The sequence below is a fragment of the Oncorhynchus clarkii genome, chromosome 20 (assembly GCF_045791955.1).
Source record: "Oncorhynchus clarkii lewisi isolate Uvic-CL-2024 chromosome 20, UVic_Ocla_1.0, whole genome shotgun sequence".
NCBI lineage: Eukaryota > Metazoa > Chordata > Actinopteri > Salmoniformes > Salmonidae > Oncorhynchus > Oncorhynchus clarkii.
Window position 1 is genome coordinate 21,104,185 of NC_092166.1, and position 18,334 is coordinate 21,122,518.

The window sequence follows — 18,334 nt, forward strand, 5'->3', positions numbered from 1 at the left end:
ATCACTGTGTCCTCATTAATGCTTTCACTCCAAAAAGTATATCTAACTCAACATTAGCTTCAATGTTATGGATCATTTTTAGGATAACCACATTTTTGTTGTTTATACAACGCTGTTTATTAGTGCTGTTTATTACCTTGCATAATGTTAGCGTAATACAATGACCTATGACCTATTTATAATCCCATCTCTGATAAACAGTCCCTAAAGATTAAACTCCAATCACGCTTCTGTAAGTACTCACATTATCAGTCTAAACCCAATGCAACAATATGAGATGAGTTGAGGGAGTTCACCCCTTCTACTAATTGTGTTTTGTCCTAATGTACAATATTGGAGGGCCAACCGCTGCCCCGTAAACAGAAGATCAGTCAAGCAGCGAAGGCTGTATCCTGTGAGCAATAACAAGTTAAGTGGATGGAAACAAAAAACAGTGATGTGATGTGGTCCTCAGCTGTGCTGTGTGGCCTTGGCCTCATCATGTCAGCATTCTCACCCTCATGACCCCAGTGTAACGCAGTGCAGCAGTGCAGCGGTGCAGTGGTTCACTCCCCTCTTCTCTCTGTTGATCCAGGATGGATCATCCATCCCAATGAAAGTCTGATTAATGAGAGGCAGACATAGCACTGGAGGGAGGGCCTGTCCTGGCTCAAATAATGCATCCTAAATGGCACCCTATTCCCTTTATAGTGCACTTATTTTGACCATGGTCCATAGTAGAGCACTATTAAGAGAATAGGGTGCCTATTGGGATGTACCCAAAGCCCTTCAGCAGGACCGCTGTTCTAAGCATCTAGACACTGCTTCACGTGGGCACTCTCTCGTGGGTGTCCTTCATTCTGTTGGAAGGCTTAGTTACAGTGCTCACTCCCTATAACCCATATCAATCACTTTACCACTGGTTCACTTTTTTGTGTCTTACTTAAGACTGAATCTGGTCCATGCGATTAATCTTCCTAAGTGAATGCCGCAGGAGTTTTCCTCACTCCAGGGTCAGTCTTGAGGAGGAGGCAGGCTCGGTTCCATCTGTCGTGTTCGTGTGGAAGTAACTCAAACGCTTCCTCGAGTCCCTCAACGGCTCCCCTAGGAGGGCTTAATGCTCCACCACCACCACTACCACTGAGCCCAATCTACAGAGTAAAGTCCCACACCACTAGCTGCCTTCAGGACAAGATCTGTTACTCACTCTCTCTGATTGAGCTATAAACTTATCCACTCTTGTTGATGCAGGGCTTCATTTGCATTCTACACTCAAACCCTCTCAGGTTTATGGCCTGGCTCTGTCTCCGTTGCCCACAAGAACATCAAAGCCTTCCACGAATCCACACTCATATGCAAGCTTAGTTGTGGTGGTGGCCCCACTGGTGTATTGTAAGTTAAAATGAACAGGTCTTGCACTGTTTGTTTTCTCTGCATGTTGAGTGATGCTATTCCAACACGAAATTGGAAGTCAAGTGCAAATCAGAATCTGTTGTTTTTGTAGGTGGGTCAAGTGGGACTGAACAATGATGAATAAGATCACCTGCTGGATGTAATGTAATGCATGTTCCTGCAAGGTTGCAAGGTTTTGATTTCACACAATGCAAATTACATCTCACCCACAGTGGCTCCGGCTCTGAACCTGCGCATGCGGGGAGTGACGGAGCATACCATTGACCTGGAGTGGGAGAGGTCAGTGTTGATGACGGACTACCTGGTCACCTACGTGGCCACCAGCCCAGGTGGGGTCCAGCTGGAGATCAGGATCCCTGGGAACACCACCACCTGCAGTATCCCAGACCTGGAGCCTGGCATCGAGTACAACATCAACGTCTACGCTGTGCTCAACAACGTCATCAGTGCCCCTACCAACACTCAGGTGTCAACCTGTGAGTACAACAGGCAGCCATTTTCTATAATTATATTCAGGGCTCATCATGCCAAGTGGACCTCTGCTTAAAGGGGCAATCTGGTGATTTATAATTGCCATTCTTCAAGAATCAATGGGTAGGCCTGTATATAAATAATAACACATTATCTAAATGTGTGTACCAAATGCAGATTAGTCCTTTAAGTCCTCCACAGTGCATTCATTTTCTGCTTAGTTTTCCTGGATACTGTGAAATATCCATGCACTTAAAGTTCACCTTCAAACAAAGTAACCATATCATACATTATCCTAGGTATACATCTTGTCCTCACGTTAAAAAAATTAAGGTTTTTGACAACAACAATAAAAAAACTCCCATATACGTTCACAGCCACATCTTGAGTGAAATCTTGTTGGAAGGAGGACAGACATTTTTGCCTACAGGATGTGACTAGACTCCTGCCACCTGCTGGGTATAAATGTCAGATGGGCAAATTGCTGCAGTCTCTTAGTTTCCATTCAATGCTTCTCAGACATGCAAAACTCTCACTCCGGCCCAGAATAGAAAGCATTTTTTTTAAACAGTAAACATTCAATTATCTGTCATGGAATGATTGGGCCTTCGCTAAAAATTACAATTCCCATCGGCAGGCAGCACTCCTAGTTCTGATATGATCACACATTTTGAGTATGTTCATGCAATTCTGCTCAAGCTTTTTTCTCCTTATAATACAATATATTTGTGAAGCTTTACATAGTTAGTTTTTTGCATATCTATTTTAGTCCTTCTGATTAAGACTGATCTAGTGTATTTGGAAATGTTGTTTTCATGATGATGTGTTTACAGATCAAAGCTTACCCAATGAGGAAAATGTTTACATAGGGGCTATGCTAACTACCACAGTATTCAACAGTTTGTTTAAAAGCAGTGGATGTGCACCTGCTGCCTGGCCTGCCTTCCACTATGAAAGACACATGGTTTAACCACAGGGTGGGTGGGGTATTCTTCCCCCTGCCCCTATTCCCAGAGAGGAATTGTCTCTGCCTCTGTAAAGAGGGTGATTTATTGAGCATACAGAAGATGGACGCCTATAATACATCTCTCCTTGCCTCCTAGATCTCTCAAATCCAGACGGTTTACTCTTCAAATCCATCACAGAGACGTCAGTGGAGGTGCAGTGGCAACCTTTCTACTACTCCTTTGATGGCTGGGAAATAAGCTTCATTCCCAAGGTAAGGTTTCACAGGCAGAGAGGACAGATGTGGATGAATATTCATCTTTAGCCACATACTGTAAATAAAGCATTTGAACGAATGCAGAGTAAATAGTACAGGGTAGATATGATTTGTTACTTTGTACCTACAATTGCTGGAATCCCCTATCATGCAAATAATCTGGCTCTGTCTACGGATTTGGGTAAACATATTTCAGGGTTTGTAACCAGTTCAGGTAACAAAACCTGAAAAGACGAATCAAAACCAGGAACCAAAGTGATCTATACTGTTCCGGAACAGAACCGTTATTTTCAAATCATCGGAACTGGTTAATAATGCTATTTTACATTCCAAGCATTTTGCCCCCACAAAAAATGCTACAACGCAAAGTCCTCACTCTGTCACTCAGAAATGTATTCCAGTGTGTGTGCGTGTACCCAGATAGCAATGAGGAATGGCCCAGAAGCGGCCTTCTTTCGGGTGGCCGGAAATGATTGAATCGGCCCGGAATCGGGTGTCGGACTCGGCCGCGATCAAAATGAATGACTGCCCAGAATAGGCCCAAGTACATCGGGCCGTCTCTGTCTACCGGAATTCAGCCAACTTTGCCTGCATCTTACCAGAATCCCCTCATAATTTTTATAAATGTATACAAAATTACCCAATTTAGTCATTTTAAACTTTACTATTATACATTTTATACCCATCCACAAAAAAACATTTTGTGTCGGAGGAAACACAATACTGTGTCAGTGTGCATGCGCCTGGCCTGCCACAGGAGTTGCTACTGTATGATGGGACAAGGACATCCCAGCCAGACAAACCCTCCCGTAACTCGGACAACGCTGGATCAATTGCGCATCGCCTCATGGGTCTCCCTGGCGTGGGTCTCAAACCAGCCTCTGTAGCAATGCAGTCTGCATTGCGATGCAGTGTCTTAGACCGCTGAGCCACTCGGGAGGCTCCAGCCACAACGTTTTTAATGCTTATCAATGCCTCGCACAAAGTATCAAAATACTAAAATACTACACAGGACTCTTAAATAATTTCATTTTATTGTTAATTGTATTTTTTGATCACAGAAACAATTAGAAAATATGGAAAAATAAAGAAAGAAATGTTAATTATATAAAGCAGCCCATCTAATCATCTGCCAGATAGTAGAACTAATCGGCCCGGCCCCAGGTAATACATTTGGGACAGATAACTCACACAGGAATCGGCCCGAGCTCAGTCCCCGCATCCTAGCCATAAGTAATACTGCTGAAGGCAGCCCAGACTCGGGCCACAGGACGTTGGCCGAGTCTGACTCTCAGCCGAGTGCCTCGACTCTCAGCCAGAATCGTTACAGATCCACTGTGCTAGCTGGGTAGGCTACCTGCCCCTTCGAAGCATAGGCTACTGTAGCCTACTAACGTTACAAGCTTTATTCAGAAATAGGGGAGATATTTTTAATTAGAGAAGAATTGATTGACTTTGCTAGTTAAGGATAATATAGTTATTATGTTTCACATTGGATTCACCTACTAGAATAATGCATGTCATAACATTTATGGTTCCAGCCCCCTAACATATTTTGAACAAAACAGAAGTTTGACATAACATGAAACAACATTATACATATTTTGACATGTACCTCGCCTACAGTTTTTATGAAAATAAAACATTATTCAGGAACAAGAAGACTACACAGTCAACATACACTACCGTGCCAAGAGTCCAGTAGGTGCTACACTACTGTTCAAAAGTTTGGGGTCACTTAGAAATTGCCTTGTTTTTGAAAGAAAAGCACATTTCTTGTCCATTAAAATAACATCAAATGAATCAGAAATACAGTGTAGACATTGTTAATGTTGTAAATGACTATTGCAGCTGGAAACGGTCGATTTTTTATGGAATATCTACATAGGCGTACAGAGGCCCATTATCAGCAATCATCACTCCTGTGTTCCAATGGAACGTACTGTTAGCTAATCCAAGTTTATCAATTTAAAAGACAAAAAAATCATTAGAAAAACCTTTTGCAATTATGTTAGCACAGCTGAAAACTGTTGTGCTGATTAGAGATGCAATAAAACTGTCCTTCTTTAGACTAGTTGAGTATCTAGAGCATCAGCATTTGTGGGATCTATTACAGTCTCAAAATGGCCAGAAACAAAGGACTTTCTTCTGAAACTCGTCAGTCTATTCTTGTTCTGAGAAATGAAGTCTATTCCATGCGAGAAATTGCCAAGAAGCTGAAAATCTCGTACAACGCTGTGCACTACTCCCTTCACAGAACAGCTCAAACTGGCTCTAACCAGAAAAGAAAGAGGAATGGGAGGCCCTGGTGCACAACTGAGCAAGTGGACAAGTAGAGTCGTGGCCAAAAGTTTTGAGAATGACACAAATATTCATTTTCACAAAGTCTGCTGCCTCAGTTTGTATGATGGCAATTTGCATATACTCCAGAATGTTATGAAGAGTGATCAGATGAAGTGCAATTAATTGCAAAGTCCCTCTTTGCCATGCAAATGAACTGAATCCCCAAAAAACATTTCCACTGCATTTCAGCCCTGCCACAAAAGGACAAGCTGACATCATGTCAGTGATTCTCTCGTTAACACAGGTGTGAGTGTTGACCAGGACAAGGCTGGAGGTCACTCTGTCATGCTGATTGAGTTCGAATAACAGACTGGAAGCTTCAAAAGGAGGGTGGTGCTTGGAATCATTGTTCTTCCTTTGTCAACCATGGTTACCTGCAAAGAAACACGTGCCGTCATCATTGCTTTGCACAAAAAGGGCTTCACAGGCAAGGATATTGCTGCCAGTAAGATTGCACCTAAATCAACCATTAATCGGATCATCAAGAACTTCAAGGAGAGCGGTTCAATTGTTGTGAAGAAGGCTTCAGGGCGCCCAAGAAAGTCCAGCATGCGCCAGGACCATCTCCTAAAGTTGATTCAGCTGCAGGATCGGGGCACCACCAGTACAGAGCTTGCTCAGGAATGGCAGCAGGCAGGTGTGAGTGCATATGCAAGCACAGTGAGGCATAGTCTTTTGGAGGATGGCCTGGTGTCAAGAAGGGCAGCAAAGAAGCCACTTCTCTCCAGGAAAAACATCAGGGACAGACTGATATTCTGCAAAAGGTACAGGGATTGGACTGCTGAGGACTGGGGTAAAGTCATTTTCTCTGATGAATCCCCTTTCCGATTGTTTGGGGGATCCGGAAATAAGATTGTCCGGAGAAGACAAGGTGAGCACTAGCATCAGTCCTGTGTCATGCCAACAGTAAAGCATCCGGAGACCATTCATGTGTGGGGTTGCTTCTCAGCCAAGGGAGTGGGCTCACTCACAATTTTGCCTAAGAACACAGCCGTGAATAAAGAATGGTACGAACAAATCCTCTGAGAGCTACTTCTCCCAACCATCTAGGAACAGTTTGGTCACAAACAATACCTTTTCCAGCATGATGGAGCACCTTGCATAATGCAAAAGTGATAACTAAGTGGCTCGGGGAACAAAACATCGATATTTTGGGTCCATGGCCAGGAAACTCCCCAGTCCTTAATCCCATTGAGGACTTGTGATCAATCCTCAAGAGGCAGAGGACAAACAAAAACACAAATTCTGACAAACTCCAAGCATTGATTATGCAAGAATGGGCTGCCATCAGTCAGGATGTGGCCCTGAAGTTAATTAAGAGCATGCCATGGTGGATTGCAGAGGTCTTGAAGAAGAAGGGTCAACACTTCAAATATTGACTCTTTGCATCAACTTCATGTAATTGTAAATAAAAGCCTTTGACACATATGAAATGCTTATAATTTTACTTCAGTATTCCATAGTAACATCTGACAAAGACACTGAAGCAGTAAACTTTGTGAAAATTAATATTTGTGTCATTCTCGAAACTTTTGGCCACGACTGTACATTGGAGTGTTTAATTTGAGAAAAAGATGCCTCAAGTCCTCAACTGGCAGCTTCATTAAATAGTACCCGCAAAACACTAGTCTCAACGTCAACAGTAGAGAGGCAACTCCGGGATGCTGGCCTTCGAGAAAGAGTACCCCTGTCCAGTGTCTGTGTTCTTTTGCCCATCGTAATCTTTTATTTTTATTGGCCAGTCTGAGATATGGCTTTTTCTTTGCAACTCTGCCTAAAAGGCCAGCATCCCGGAGTCACCTCTTCGCTGTTGACGTTGAGACTAGTGTTTTGCAGGTACTATTTAATGAAGCTGCAGGTGAGGACTTGTGAGGCGTCTGTTTCTCCAACTAGACACTCTAATGTACTTGTCCACTTGCTCAGTTGGGCACCGGGGCCTCCCACTCCTCTTTCTACTTTGGTTAGGGCCAGTTTGCGCTGTTCTGTGAAGGGAGTAGTACACAGCGTTGTGCGAGATCTTCCGTTTCTTGGCAATTTCTCGTATGGAATAGCTTTCATTTCTCAGAACAAGAATAGACTGATGAGTTTCGGAGGAAAGGTCTTTGTTTCTAGCCATTTTGAACCTGTAATCAAACCCACAAATACTGACGCTCCAGATACTCAACTAGTCTAAAGAAGGCCAGTTTTATTGCTTCTTTAATCAGGACAACAGTTTTCAGCTGTACTAACCTAATTGCAAAAGGGTTTTCTAATGATAAATTAGCCTTATAAAATGATAAACTTGAATTAGCTAACACAACGTGCCACTGGAACATAGGAGCAATGGTTGCTGATGATGGGCCTCTGTACGCCTCTGTACAGTAGATATTCAATTAAAAAATCTGCCTTTTCCAGCTACAATAGTCATTTACAACATTAACAATGTCTACACTGTCTTTCTGATCAATTTGATGTTATTTTAATGGACAAAAAATGTGCTTTTCTTTCAAAAACAAGGACATTTCTAATTGACCCCAAACTTTTGAAAGGTAGTGTACATATGCAGCTTCCCCATGGAGATGAAAACATTCAGTCACTCTGGCTTCAAAACATTCAGAACATGGTTGGCGATGTTCTGGGAAGAGCAGCGTAACTCTGTACACGGCAGTATGCTGAAGAGCAACAAATACAAAAACAACAACAAACTGTACAATAAAACCTATCTTTGTCAGTTCAGGTGAGTTCTATCTCAGGAAGCTTTTTTTTTTAATACCAAAATTATATTGCCAAACCAAATTTAACATGCATTTTTGATATGCCCATCCTTGGCTAGAATTTGACTCTCAGGTTGTTGAAAAAAGTGGAACATTTTGGGAGGGGGATTGATTTCTCACCGTTCAACTTAAAGTCTCTGTCAAATTAGATGATGGATTGCCCAAGGCTTATTGACGATTAGGTGGATCAGCAAGCAGGAGCCGTCTTCAAACTCATAACCATAATAGCTACAGGTTCAAAGTTAGGAGAGCTTTCCCTTTAATTCCCTCTATAAACACAAGGTACTCTAATCCTCAGTACCTCTCTCCATAATTGGCTTTCTCATTTAGGTGTTCCCGGCTAGGAAGGATAGAAGTTTGGCTGGGCTCAAAGACTTTAAGCCTGGGGCTTTTAGATGAAAAGCATAAATGCCATGGACATTAACTTGGAAAGCTTTTTTGGAGGTGACAGGCTATGAATACCAAATGGCATGGGAGTAGTTGGGTCACAGTGCACTTCAATCTACATCATTTGGTGTGATTCTGTCTAAGAGACTGTCTGCTATCTATCTCCTTCCCCATAAGGGTTTGAGGGGTTCAAGCTCAACGTCAACACTTGGGAAATCATATTAGAAGTCAGAGGGTTTAATCCAAAGCGCCCTGAAACTTGACAATATCGTAATGAATGTGAGCAGAAAAGCAGCGACTAATGACAAACAAGAGTTCACAGTGCCAAAAGCAATGAGAGATGAGGGCTCACCCACCCTACACCAACAGCAGTTATCTGAGACAAGGTGGCCTGGCAATATTACATATTCACAGTTGTTTACACAATATACCATACCAATGTACTTATCAGGATTGTTCACTTTTCAATCATCCAGTCAGGGAGTCAGTTAGTCAGTCAGTTAGTCAATCAATCAATCAACCAATCAATCAATCAATCAATCAATCAATCAATCAATCAATCAATCTATCTATCATCAACCTGTCAATCAAATATTATGTGGATCACCCTTTTTACAATGCCATTTATCACAGAACTCTTAACAAGACATCGAGCTCAACTGCCAAATTTATCATAAAGCCAGTCACAATATTATATTTATGGATGCCATAGCTTGGTGCTCGTCAGAGCAGTGAGGGTTGAGGTTTGTTCAGATCCTTCCCCTGCACTACCGTCTGTCCAGGAGTAGCCCAGGTGGAACCATAAATCACTCCTGCACGGGCAGCAGGTGGGGTTGTTTACCTGTGTATGAATATTATAGTGAAGACAGATTGTGTGTCCCAAATTGCACCCTGTTCCTTTTATAGCGCACTACTTTTGACCAGAGCCTATGATAAGTAGTGCAATATATAGGGAATAGGATTCCATTTGAAAACCATACTATGTACTGTATGACAAGAGGAGCCCAAGTGAAGCCAAAGCGTTATGCTCGTTTGTGTTCTCTGACAGGACAATGATGGAGGGATGACAGCCCAGCTACCCAGCACCATCACTTCGTTCCACCAGACAGGCCTGAGGCCAGGGGAGGAGTACACCGTCAACCTGGTAGCTCTAAGGGACCAAGGCCGCAGCCAGCCTGTATCCGCCACCGTCACCACATGTATGTATGGTTCTGTGATTTCTCAAATCTCACCAAACCATAATTCACAAACTTCTATGTGTCTAATATGTCCATAAACATTTGGTTGTTGAAATATCCCTGCTGGTAGGTTTTTGAGGGCGTAGACCTGTGGGTGTCTTGCGTATGGCATCCATATTAGGAAGTCCCACAGTTTTCAGACTTAACTCCCGCAGTTGGTCCACAGTTTCCACATACCTACTGCAGCTTTTGTTTCTGTATTGTCCCCATGTCACTGAAAATGAGTCTCTTTGCCGCTGTTGTCTCCACAGGATGTGTTCCCTACCCTGTTCTTTCCATGTGATAGTCTTCAGGCTAATCAGTGGAGCTCAGAAAAAGACCACTCAAGATATGGGGGACTCACACATACACATCTCACATACACTACATGCATCACACGGCTGAGACTAATGGGAAATGTCACCTTGACGAATGACTTGGTCTGCCAGCAATTATGCACTTAATGTAAACTTCACCCGGGAATTCCTCAGACTGACAGTTCCAGACAGTGGGATTAGATTCAATTGAACTTTTCCATAACAATTCAAATTACGTGTCCGCAGTGAAAACACCATTAATTTTCCAACCCAGGCCCACTGTCGGTTGTAATTAAGGCATTCATAATTCATGAGCCTTCATACATTTTTCACCATGTCCACCCACAGATACCTTATTGGATAAAGAAAGACAAATTTTAAGTCACTCAATTATTTATAGGTATAAAGATTTAGCCATCCTTCTTTGAGGAAAGAAAGAAAAGAGAGAAAGATACCAAACTTCTGGTGAGGGAATGAGGGAATTCATTCTTGGCCAAGAATCTTGAAACCCCTAGTGTGATCTTCGAGAAAACACAGCAAACGGTTTTCTGTCTGGTTTATCACATTAATAGTTTAGCAGTCAATTACAGTAGGTGTTTCAGGTGTTAATCTTCAGGTCAGAAGAAATGGATGCGGTTTAGCTTAGTTACAAGGCCTTTTGAAGCAGCAGATGTTCCCTGCAGACTCAGTGAAAAACTAGTAAATTACAAGGACAGCCAATTAGTACTCTCTGAGAGAAACGTGACCAATCAGAGGGCAACACTTTGACATTGGTCCCTCACAGAATGACAACGCTATAAAAGTAGTGTACTGTTCAGTCGAGCTAACTACACTGCAGCAAATGTTCCTCCACCTCCAATAACATTTAGTTGTTTATGCTTGTATAACCAACAGCATAATTTGTTTTCTCAGATGTAATCAAATTATTTAACAATCCACACAATTGCCATAGAAACTATTTGATTATTGGGTTTATTTTTGTAGTTATTTTAGTAATGCCCCAAGTCTCTTGATTTGTTTTACATGGTCAGCAATTACTAAACTGCATTCCCTGCCTATCATGACACAAGGCGAGACCCAGATGCAGACACAGGAGGCAGATGGTTGGAGTCTTACAATATTTATTAATCCAATAGGGTAAGGCAAGAGAATGGTCTTGGACAAGCAAAAGGGTCAAAACCAGTTCATAGTCCAAAAGGTACCAAAGGGCAGGCAGAAATACACTGGGGAAAATAAGCCACTCATGTAGGTGGTGGAGACAATCACAGGAACAGGTGAAACAGATCATGGCGTGACACTGCCAACACCTCCATTTTACTTCTCTAAATGTGATTCAAATTTCAAAAAGGCACTCAGGCGAACATCTGATATACTGTACATGTATCTTGTTGCAGGTGCATCATGGGAACAGCGATAATTTCAAAGAAAAGAGAAACTCACACACTGCTCTTGCTTGTATAACTTATTTTTTATTGAAGCTTATGTTTCTAAATGTGCAAAGCAATGGTTTAAATTCATTCTGGTGCTACTTGGTACAACAATAGTCATGGTGGACGTGCCTCTTGCAGTATTAGTGTGAACTGTATAGATGCTTAAATGGCACCCTATCCCTTATATAGAACCCTATGTGTCTGGGTCAAAAGTAGCACACTACATAGGGAATAGGGTGTGATTTTGGAATCACATTAGATCATGAACCTTGTCATGTAGATTTACCTCTCCTGTCCCCTACAGTGATTGATGGGCCGACACAGCTGATAGTGCGTGATGTCTCGGACTCGGTGGCCTTCGTGGAGTGGACCAATCCCAAGGCCAAGATGGACCAGATAGTGCTGCGTTATGGCCTGGTAGGAGGGGACAGTCCCAAGACTACTTTCCGTCTGCAGCCCACCCTCAGCCAGTACTCCCTGCAGATGCTGAGGCCAGGCTCGCGCTATGAGGTGTCCATCAGTGGTGTTCGCAAGGGCAATGAGAGTGGAACAATCTCCACAGAATTCAGCACCGGTGAGGACCATACAACAATAGGACCGTACTGTACAAGCAGCTGCTTCCACATTATTGTGTTTGATGGAATAAGATGTTTTCTTGTGAATACATACAGCACTGTAGACACAGCCATCACTATAGACACATCCATCGAATATACACTACCGTTCAAAAGTTTGGGGTCATTTAGAAATGTCCTTGTTTTTGAAAGAAAAACACATTTTTTGTCCATTAAAATAACATTGAATTGAACAGAAATACAGTCATGACATTCCATTTTAAGTGGAATATCTGAATAGGCGTAGAGGCCCATTATCAGCAACCATCACTCCTGTGTTCCAATGGCACGTTGTGTTAGCTAATCCAAGTTTATCATTTTAAAAGGCTAATTGATCATTAGAAAACCTTTTGCACTTATGTTAGCACAACTGAAAACTGTTGTGCTGATTAAAGAAGCAATACAACTGGCCTTCTTTAGACTAGTTGAGTATCTGGAGCATCAGCATTTGTGGGTTCGATTAAAGGCTCAAAATTACCCGAAACAAAGGACTTTCTTCTGAAACTCGTCAGTCTATTCTTGTTCTGAAAAATGAAGGCTATTACATGTGAGAAATTGCCAAGAAACTGAAGATCTCGTACAACGGCGTGTACTACTCCCTTCACAGAACAGCGCAAACAGGCAATAACCAGAATAGAAAGAGGATTGGGAAGCCCCGGTGCACAACTGATCAAGAGGACAAGTATTTTAGAGTGTCTAGTTTGAGAAACAGACCTCAAGTCCTCAACTGGCAGATTCATTAAATAGTACCCGCAAAACACCCATCTCAATGTCATCAGCGAAGTGGCGACTCCGGGATGCTGACCTTTTAGGCAGAGTTGCAAAGAAAAAGTCATATCTCAGACTGGCCAATAAAAATAAAAAGATTAAGATGGGCAAAAGAACACAGACACTGGACAGAGGAACTTTGCATCCCAGAGTCGCCTCTTCACTGTTTACGTTGAGACTGGTGTTTCCCACTCCTTTTTCTGAAGCTGCAGGTGAGGACTTGTGAGGCGTCTGTTTCTCCAACTAGACACTCTAATGTACTTGTCCACTTGCTCAGTTGGGCACCGGGGCCTCCCACTCCTCTTTCTACTTTGGTTAGGGCCAGTTTGCGCTGTTCTGTGAATGGAGTAGTACGCAGTGTTGTATGAGATCTTCAGTTTCTTGGCAATATCTCGCATGGAAAAACTTTCATCTCTCAGAACAAGAATGGACTGACGAGTTTCAGAAGAAAGTCCTTTGTTTCTGGCCATTATCCATGTAAAAGGATACACTTGGATTAGCTAACACAACGTGCCATTGGAACACAGGGGTGATGGTTGCTGATAATGAGCCACTGTACACCTATGTAAAAATCAGCCGTTTCCAGCTACAATAGTCATTTACAACATTAACAATGTCTACATTGTATTTATGATCAATTTGATGTTATTTTAATGGACAAGAAATGTGCTTTTCTTTCAAAAACAAGGACATTTCTAAGTGACCCCAAACTTTTGAACAGTAGTGTAGCACCTACTGTACTCTTGTCTCTTGACATTTTCACAATGTCATCTCTTACAAATACAGTAAAGAATGGCATAGAAATAGTCATTAGTAATTTTATTTCTATGGTCATATCATCCTTTTTTACGATCTGACTTGCTGATGAAACTGCACGTGGAAACTATGTCTCACTTCTGATGATTGGTCTCAGTGGCCCCAACATTGTCAGTTCTGGTGTTCCTCTCAGAGATCGACGCGCCCAAGAACTTGCGAGTGCTGTCCAAGTTCTCCACCACCCTGGAGCTGGAGTGGGACAACAGCGAGGCGGAGGTAGAGGGGTACCAGGTGGTCTACAGCACCCTAGCAGGGGACCAATACAAAAAAGTCATTGTCCCACTCAACGATGGACCCACCAGCAAGACCACACTCACAAGTGGGGATAATTTGAGTTTTTGTTACACCTCTGTTTTTAGGACAAAATGTTGCTTACTCATGATTCACTATAGTGGCATTGTGTAGTATGATAAGGATGTCTATTGAACAACCGAGTGAGATTCAAACGTCGTGCACTTTATTAAAACATTTTAACTAAAGAGTATTAACAAGTTGCCGACATGAACAGTTTTCAGATATGTGGGAAACGGTATGGTGTCTGTCTTACGTAAAGGGCATATCAGAATAAGGGAAGGCCTTGTCTGTGCGGGATGACAGCAATCAACGCTCTCCTCTCTCCATTTCTGTAACCTGATAAGCTTACTGTTGTAATATCGAATGTGACTCTGATTAATCATGCTTTTGGAAAAAGGTTAGCAGAATTTTTAAGAAAACATATAGATAGACATGGTTTGTTGCAAACCCTTCATTATTAATGCAGTTTTTAATAGGCAGTTCTGAAAGGCTCCATCTGCCTGCTCATTTTTCCTCTTTAATATCATCATACTGTATTGTCTGCCGGGGTATTGTATGGAGATATTCATTCACATAACCAGCTTGTGTTTATGGTTTTCTATTCATATACAAATTAAAATCAATACTTGTTGAGGTATTGTCTATGTTTTGTCTCTGTCGTTGTCAATCTGTCATGTTCTTATTCTCATTCTCATTCTCATTCTCTCCTCTCCTCTCCTCTCCTCTCCTCTCCTCTCCTCTCCTCTCCTCTCCTCTCCTCTCCTCTCCTCTCCTCTCCTCTCCTCTCCTCTCCACTCACAGACTTGTTGCCAGGTACAGAGTATGGCATTGGCATATCGGCTATGCTTGGCACCAACCAGAGTTTTCCTGCCACAATGAACGCCAGAACTGGTAAGTGAGTTAATTGCCTGGCTCATCTGTGCAAATCAGTGATCTGACACAGAAAATCACAACTACCAGTATCAGTAAATAGAAATTCACCACCCTGTTCTCTTTTGTTTCTTACATGTTTTGTTTGTTTGAATTTCATTGAAGCATGAAAGGAAATCATGTCAAAATACCGATTTGCAGTGCCTTCAGAAAGCATTCATACCCCTTAACTAATTCCACATTTTGTTGTGATACAACCTGAATTGTCTCACCCATCTACACACATTACCTCATAATGGCAAAGTGAAAACATGTTTTTAGAAATGTTAGCAAATGTATTAAAAATGAAATACAGCAATATCTCATTTACATATGTTTTCACACCCCTGAGTCAATACATGTTAGAATCACATTTGTCAGCCATTACAGCTGTGAGTCTTTCTGGGTAAGTCTCTAAGAGCTTTGCACACTTGGATTGTACAATATTTGCACATTATCCTTTAAAAATTCTTCAATCTCTGTCAAGTTGGTTGATGAGCATTGCTATACAGCCATTTTCATGTATTACCATAGATTTCTAAGCCGATTTAAGTCAAAACTGTAACTAGGCCACTCGGGAACATTCAATGTTGTCTTGGTAAGCAACCAGTGTATATTTGTGCCTTTTTTTAGGTTATTGTCCTGCTGAAAGGTCAATTGGTCTCCCAGTGTCTGTTGGAAAGCAGACTTAACCAGGCTTCCTCTATGATTTTGCCTGTGCTTAGCTCCATTTAGTTTATTTTTACCCTAAGAAAGTCCCTAGTCCTTGCCGATGACAAACATACCCATGACATGATGCAGCCACCACCATACTTGAAAATATGAAGAGTAGTACTCAGTGATGTGTTGTGTTGGATTTGCCCCAAACATAATGCTTTGTAACCAGAACATAAAATTAATTTCTTTACCACATTTTTTGCAGTTTTAATTTATGCCTTATTTCAAACATGATGCATGTTTTGGAATGTTTTCTTCTTTGCAGGCTTCCTTCTTTTTACTGTTTCATTTAGGTTAGTATTGGTGGAGTAACTATAATGTCATTGATCCATCCTCAGTTTTCTGCTATCACAGCAATTAAACTCTGTAACTGTTTCAAATTCACCAAATTCACCATCATGGTGAAAACCCTGAGTGTTTTTCTCCCTCACCGGCAACTGAGTTAGGAAGGATGCCTGTATCTTGTAGTGACTGGGTGTATTAATACACCATCCAAAATGTAATGAATTACTTCACCATGCTCAAAGGGATATTCAATGTCTGCTTTTTTTTTACCCATCTACCAATAGGTGCCCTTTGTGAGACATTGGAAAACCTCCCTGGTCTTTGTGGTTGAATCTGTGTTTGAAATTCACTGCTCAACTGAGGGACAGATAATTGTTTTTATGGGGTTCAGCAATGAGGTAGTCATTCAAAAATCATGTTAAAATCTATTATTGCACACAGAGGGAATGGGAATACCCAGTCAGTTGCACAACTGAATACATTCCATTGAAATGTGTCTTCCGCATTTAACCTAACCTTTCTGAATCATTGTTGTTGGGGGTTAACTGACTTGCTCAATGGCAGAACGGCAGAGTTTTCCAACTTGCTGGCTCAGGGATTCGAACCAGCGACCTTTTAGTTACTCACCCAATGCTCTTAGTCCATGCAACTTATTATGTGACTTGTTAACTTTATTTTTACTCCTGAACTTATTTATCCTTTCCATAACAAAATCTAAAAAGATAGTTCCACTTTGATGTTATGTGTAGGCCAGTGACAAGAAATCTCAATTTAATCCAATTTAGATTCAGGCTGTAACACAACAAAATGTGGAATAAGTCAAGAGGTGTGAATACTTTCTGAAGGCACCTGTATACTGTATGTGTATTTTGTCTCTGTTTTAATTAGCTGCACTAAATCAAATTCTTTACAACTTTGGTTGGTATGGCAATCAAGAATTGAATCTTGAATATAAATCGTTTTATTGGTATGTTCACTACATGTTGATTATACTTGAACTACTCTTTACTGTGCGTTTCAGGTCTAGATGTCCCCATGGACCTAACTGTGACAGCGTCCACAGACAACACCATCACCCTGCTGTGGGGGGTGGTCCAGGGGCCTATCGACCACTACATGGTCACCTACACCTCCTCATCTGGCCTGACCACGGAGGTGACCATCCCCAAGGACGTGACCACCACCACGCTCAATGACCTGGAGCCAGGCACAGAATACACCATCACTGTAGCTGCCCAGAGGGGAAGGCAGCAAAGCACTGCAGCCACCATCGATGGCTTCACAGGTACTGGAAGTGTACTGTACCAGGACCAAGTAACTGACACAACTGACATTACATTGTACTATTATGAATAGCAGAGGTGGAGGTAGTCTAAACATAGCAATAGCATTTACCCAGTAGTGGAAAAAGTACCCAATTGTAATACTTGAGTAAAAGTATAGATACCTTAATAGAAAGTTACTGAAATAAAAGTGGAAGTCACCCAGTGAAATACTATTTGAGTAAAAGTCAAAAAGTATTTGATTCTAAATATACTTAAGTATGAAAAGTAAAACCATAAATAATTTCAAATTGCTTATATTAAGAAAAACAGATGGCACCATTTTGTTATTTTTAAAATGTATGGATAGCCAGGGGCACACTCCAACACCCAAACATAATTTATAAAAGATGCATTTGTGCTTAGTAAGTCCACTAGTTCAGAAGCAGTAGGGATGACCAGGGATGTTCTCTTGATGAGTGTGTGAATTGGACCCTTTTCCTGTCCCGCTAAGCATTCAAAATGTAACAAGTGCTTCTGGGTATCATGGAAAATAGAACATTATTTTCTTTAGGACCGTAGTGAAGTAAAAGTAAAAGTTGCCCAAAATATAAATAGTAAAGTAAAGTACAGATACTCCAAAAAATGATTTAAGTAGTTCTGTAAAGTGTTTTCACACCACTACATTTACCCCATGAGTTAACCATGGTCAGAGGTTATTTTCCCCTTCTAGGGATTCTATTGGGCTCTGGTCAAGATTAGTTCCCTATGCCATTTAGGATGCAGACTGGACTGTAACTGCACCTGTACCAGTTCCATTTAGGATGCAGACTGGACTGTAACTGCACCTGTATCAGTTCCATTTAGGATGCAGACTGGACTGGAACTGCACCTGTACCAGTTCCATTTAGGATACAGTCTGGACTGTAACTGCACCTGTACCAGTTCCATTTAGGATGCAGACTGGACTGTAACTGCACCTGTATCAGTTCCATTTAGGATGCAGACTGGACTGGAACTGCACCTGTACCAGTTCCATTTAGGATGCAGACTGGACTGTAACTGCACCTGTATCAGTTCCATTTAGGATGCAGACTGGACTGGAACTGCACCTGTACCAGTTCCATTTAGGATGCA

General features: G+C 41.7%; 1 protein-coding gene across 1 annotated transcript in view; it reads left to right on the forward strand.

Moving 5' to 3' along the window:
• LOC139376075 (tenascin R (restrictin, janusin)) overlaps window positions 1-18,334 on the forward strand; it is a 153,944-nt gene that overhangs the window by 97,311 nt on the left and 38,299 nt on the right. The window contains exons 5-11 of the mRNA XM_071118234.1: window positions 1,605-1,868; window positions 2,967-3,082; window positions 9,617-9,767; window positions 11,837-12,106; window positions 13,864-14,049; window positions 14,826-14,915; window positions 16,957-17,220. Coding sequence (XP_070974335.1) covers window positions 1,605-1,868; window positions 2,967-3,082; window positions 9,617-9,767; window positions 11,837-12,106; window positions 13,864-14,049; window positions 14,826-14,915; window positions 16,957-17,220 — 1,341 coding nt within the window. The remainder of the gene's footprint in view (window positions 1-1,604; window positions 1,869-2,966; window positions 3,083-9,616; window positions 9,768-11,836; window positions 12,107-13,863; window positions 14,050-14,825; window positions 14,916-16,956; window positions 17,221-18,334) is intronic.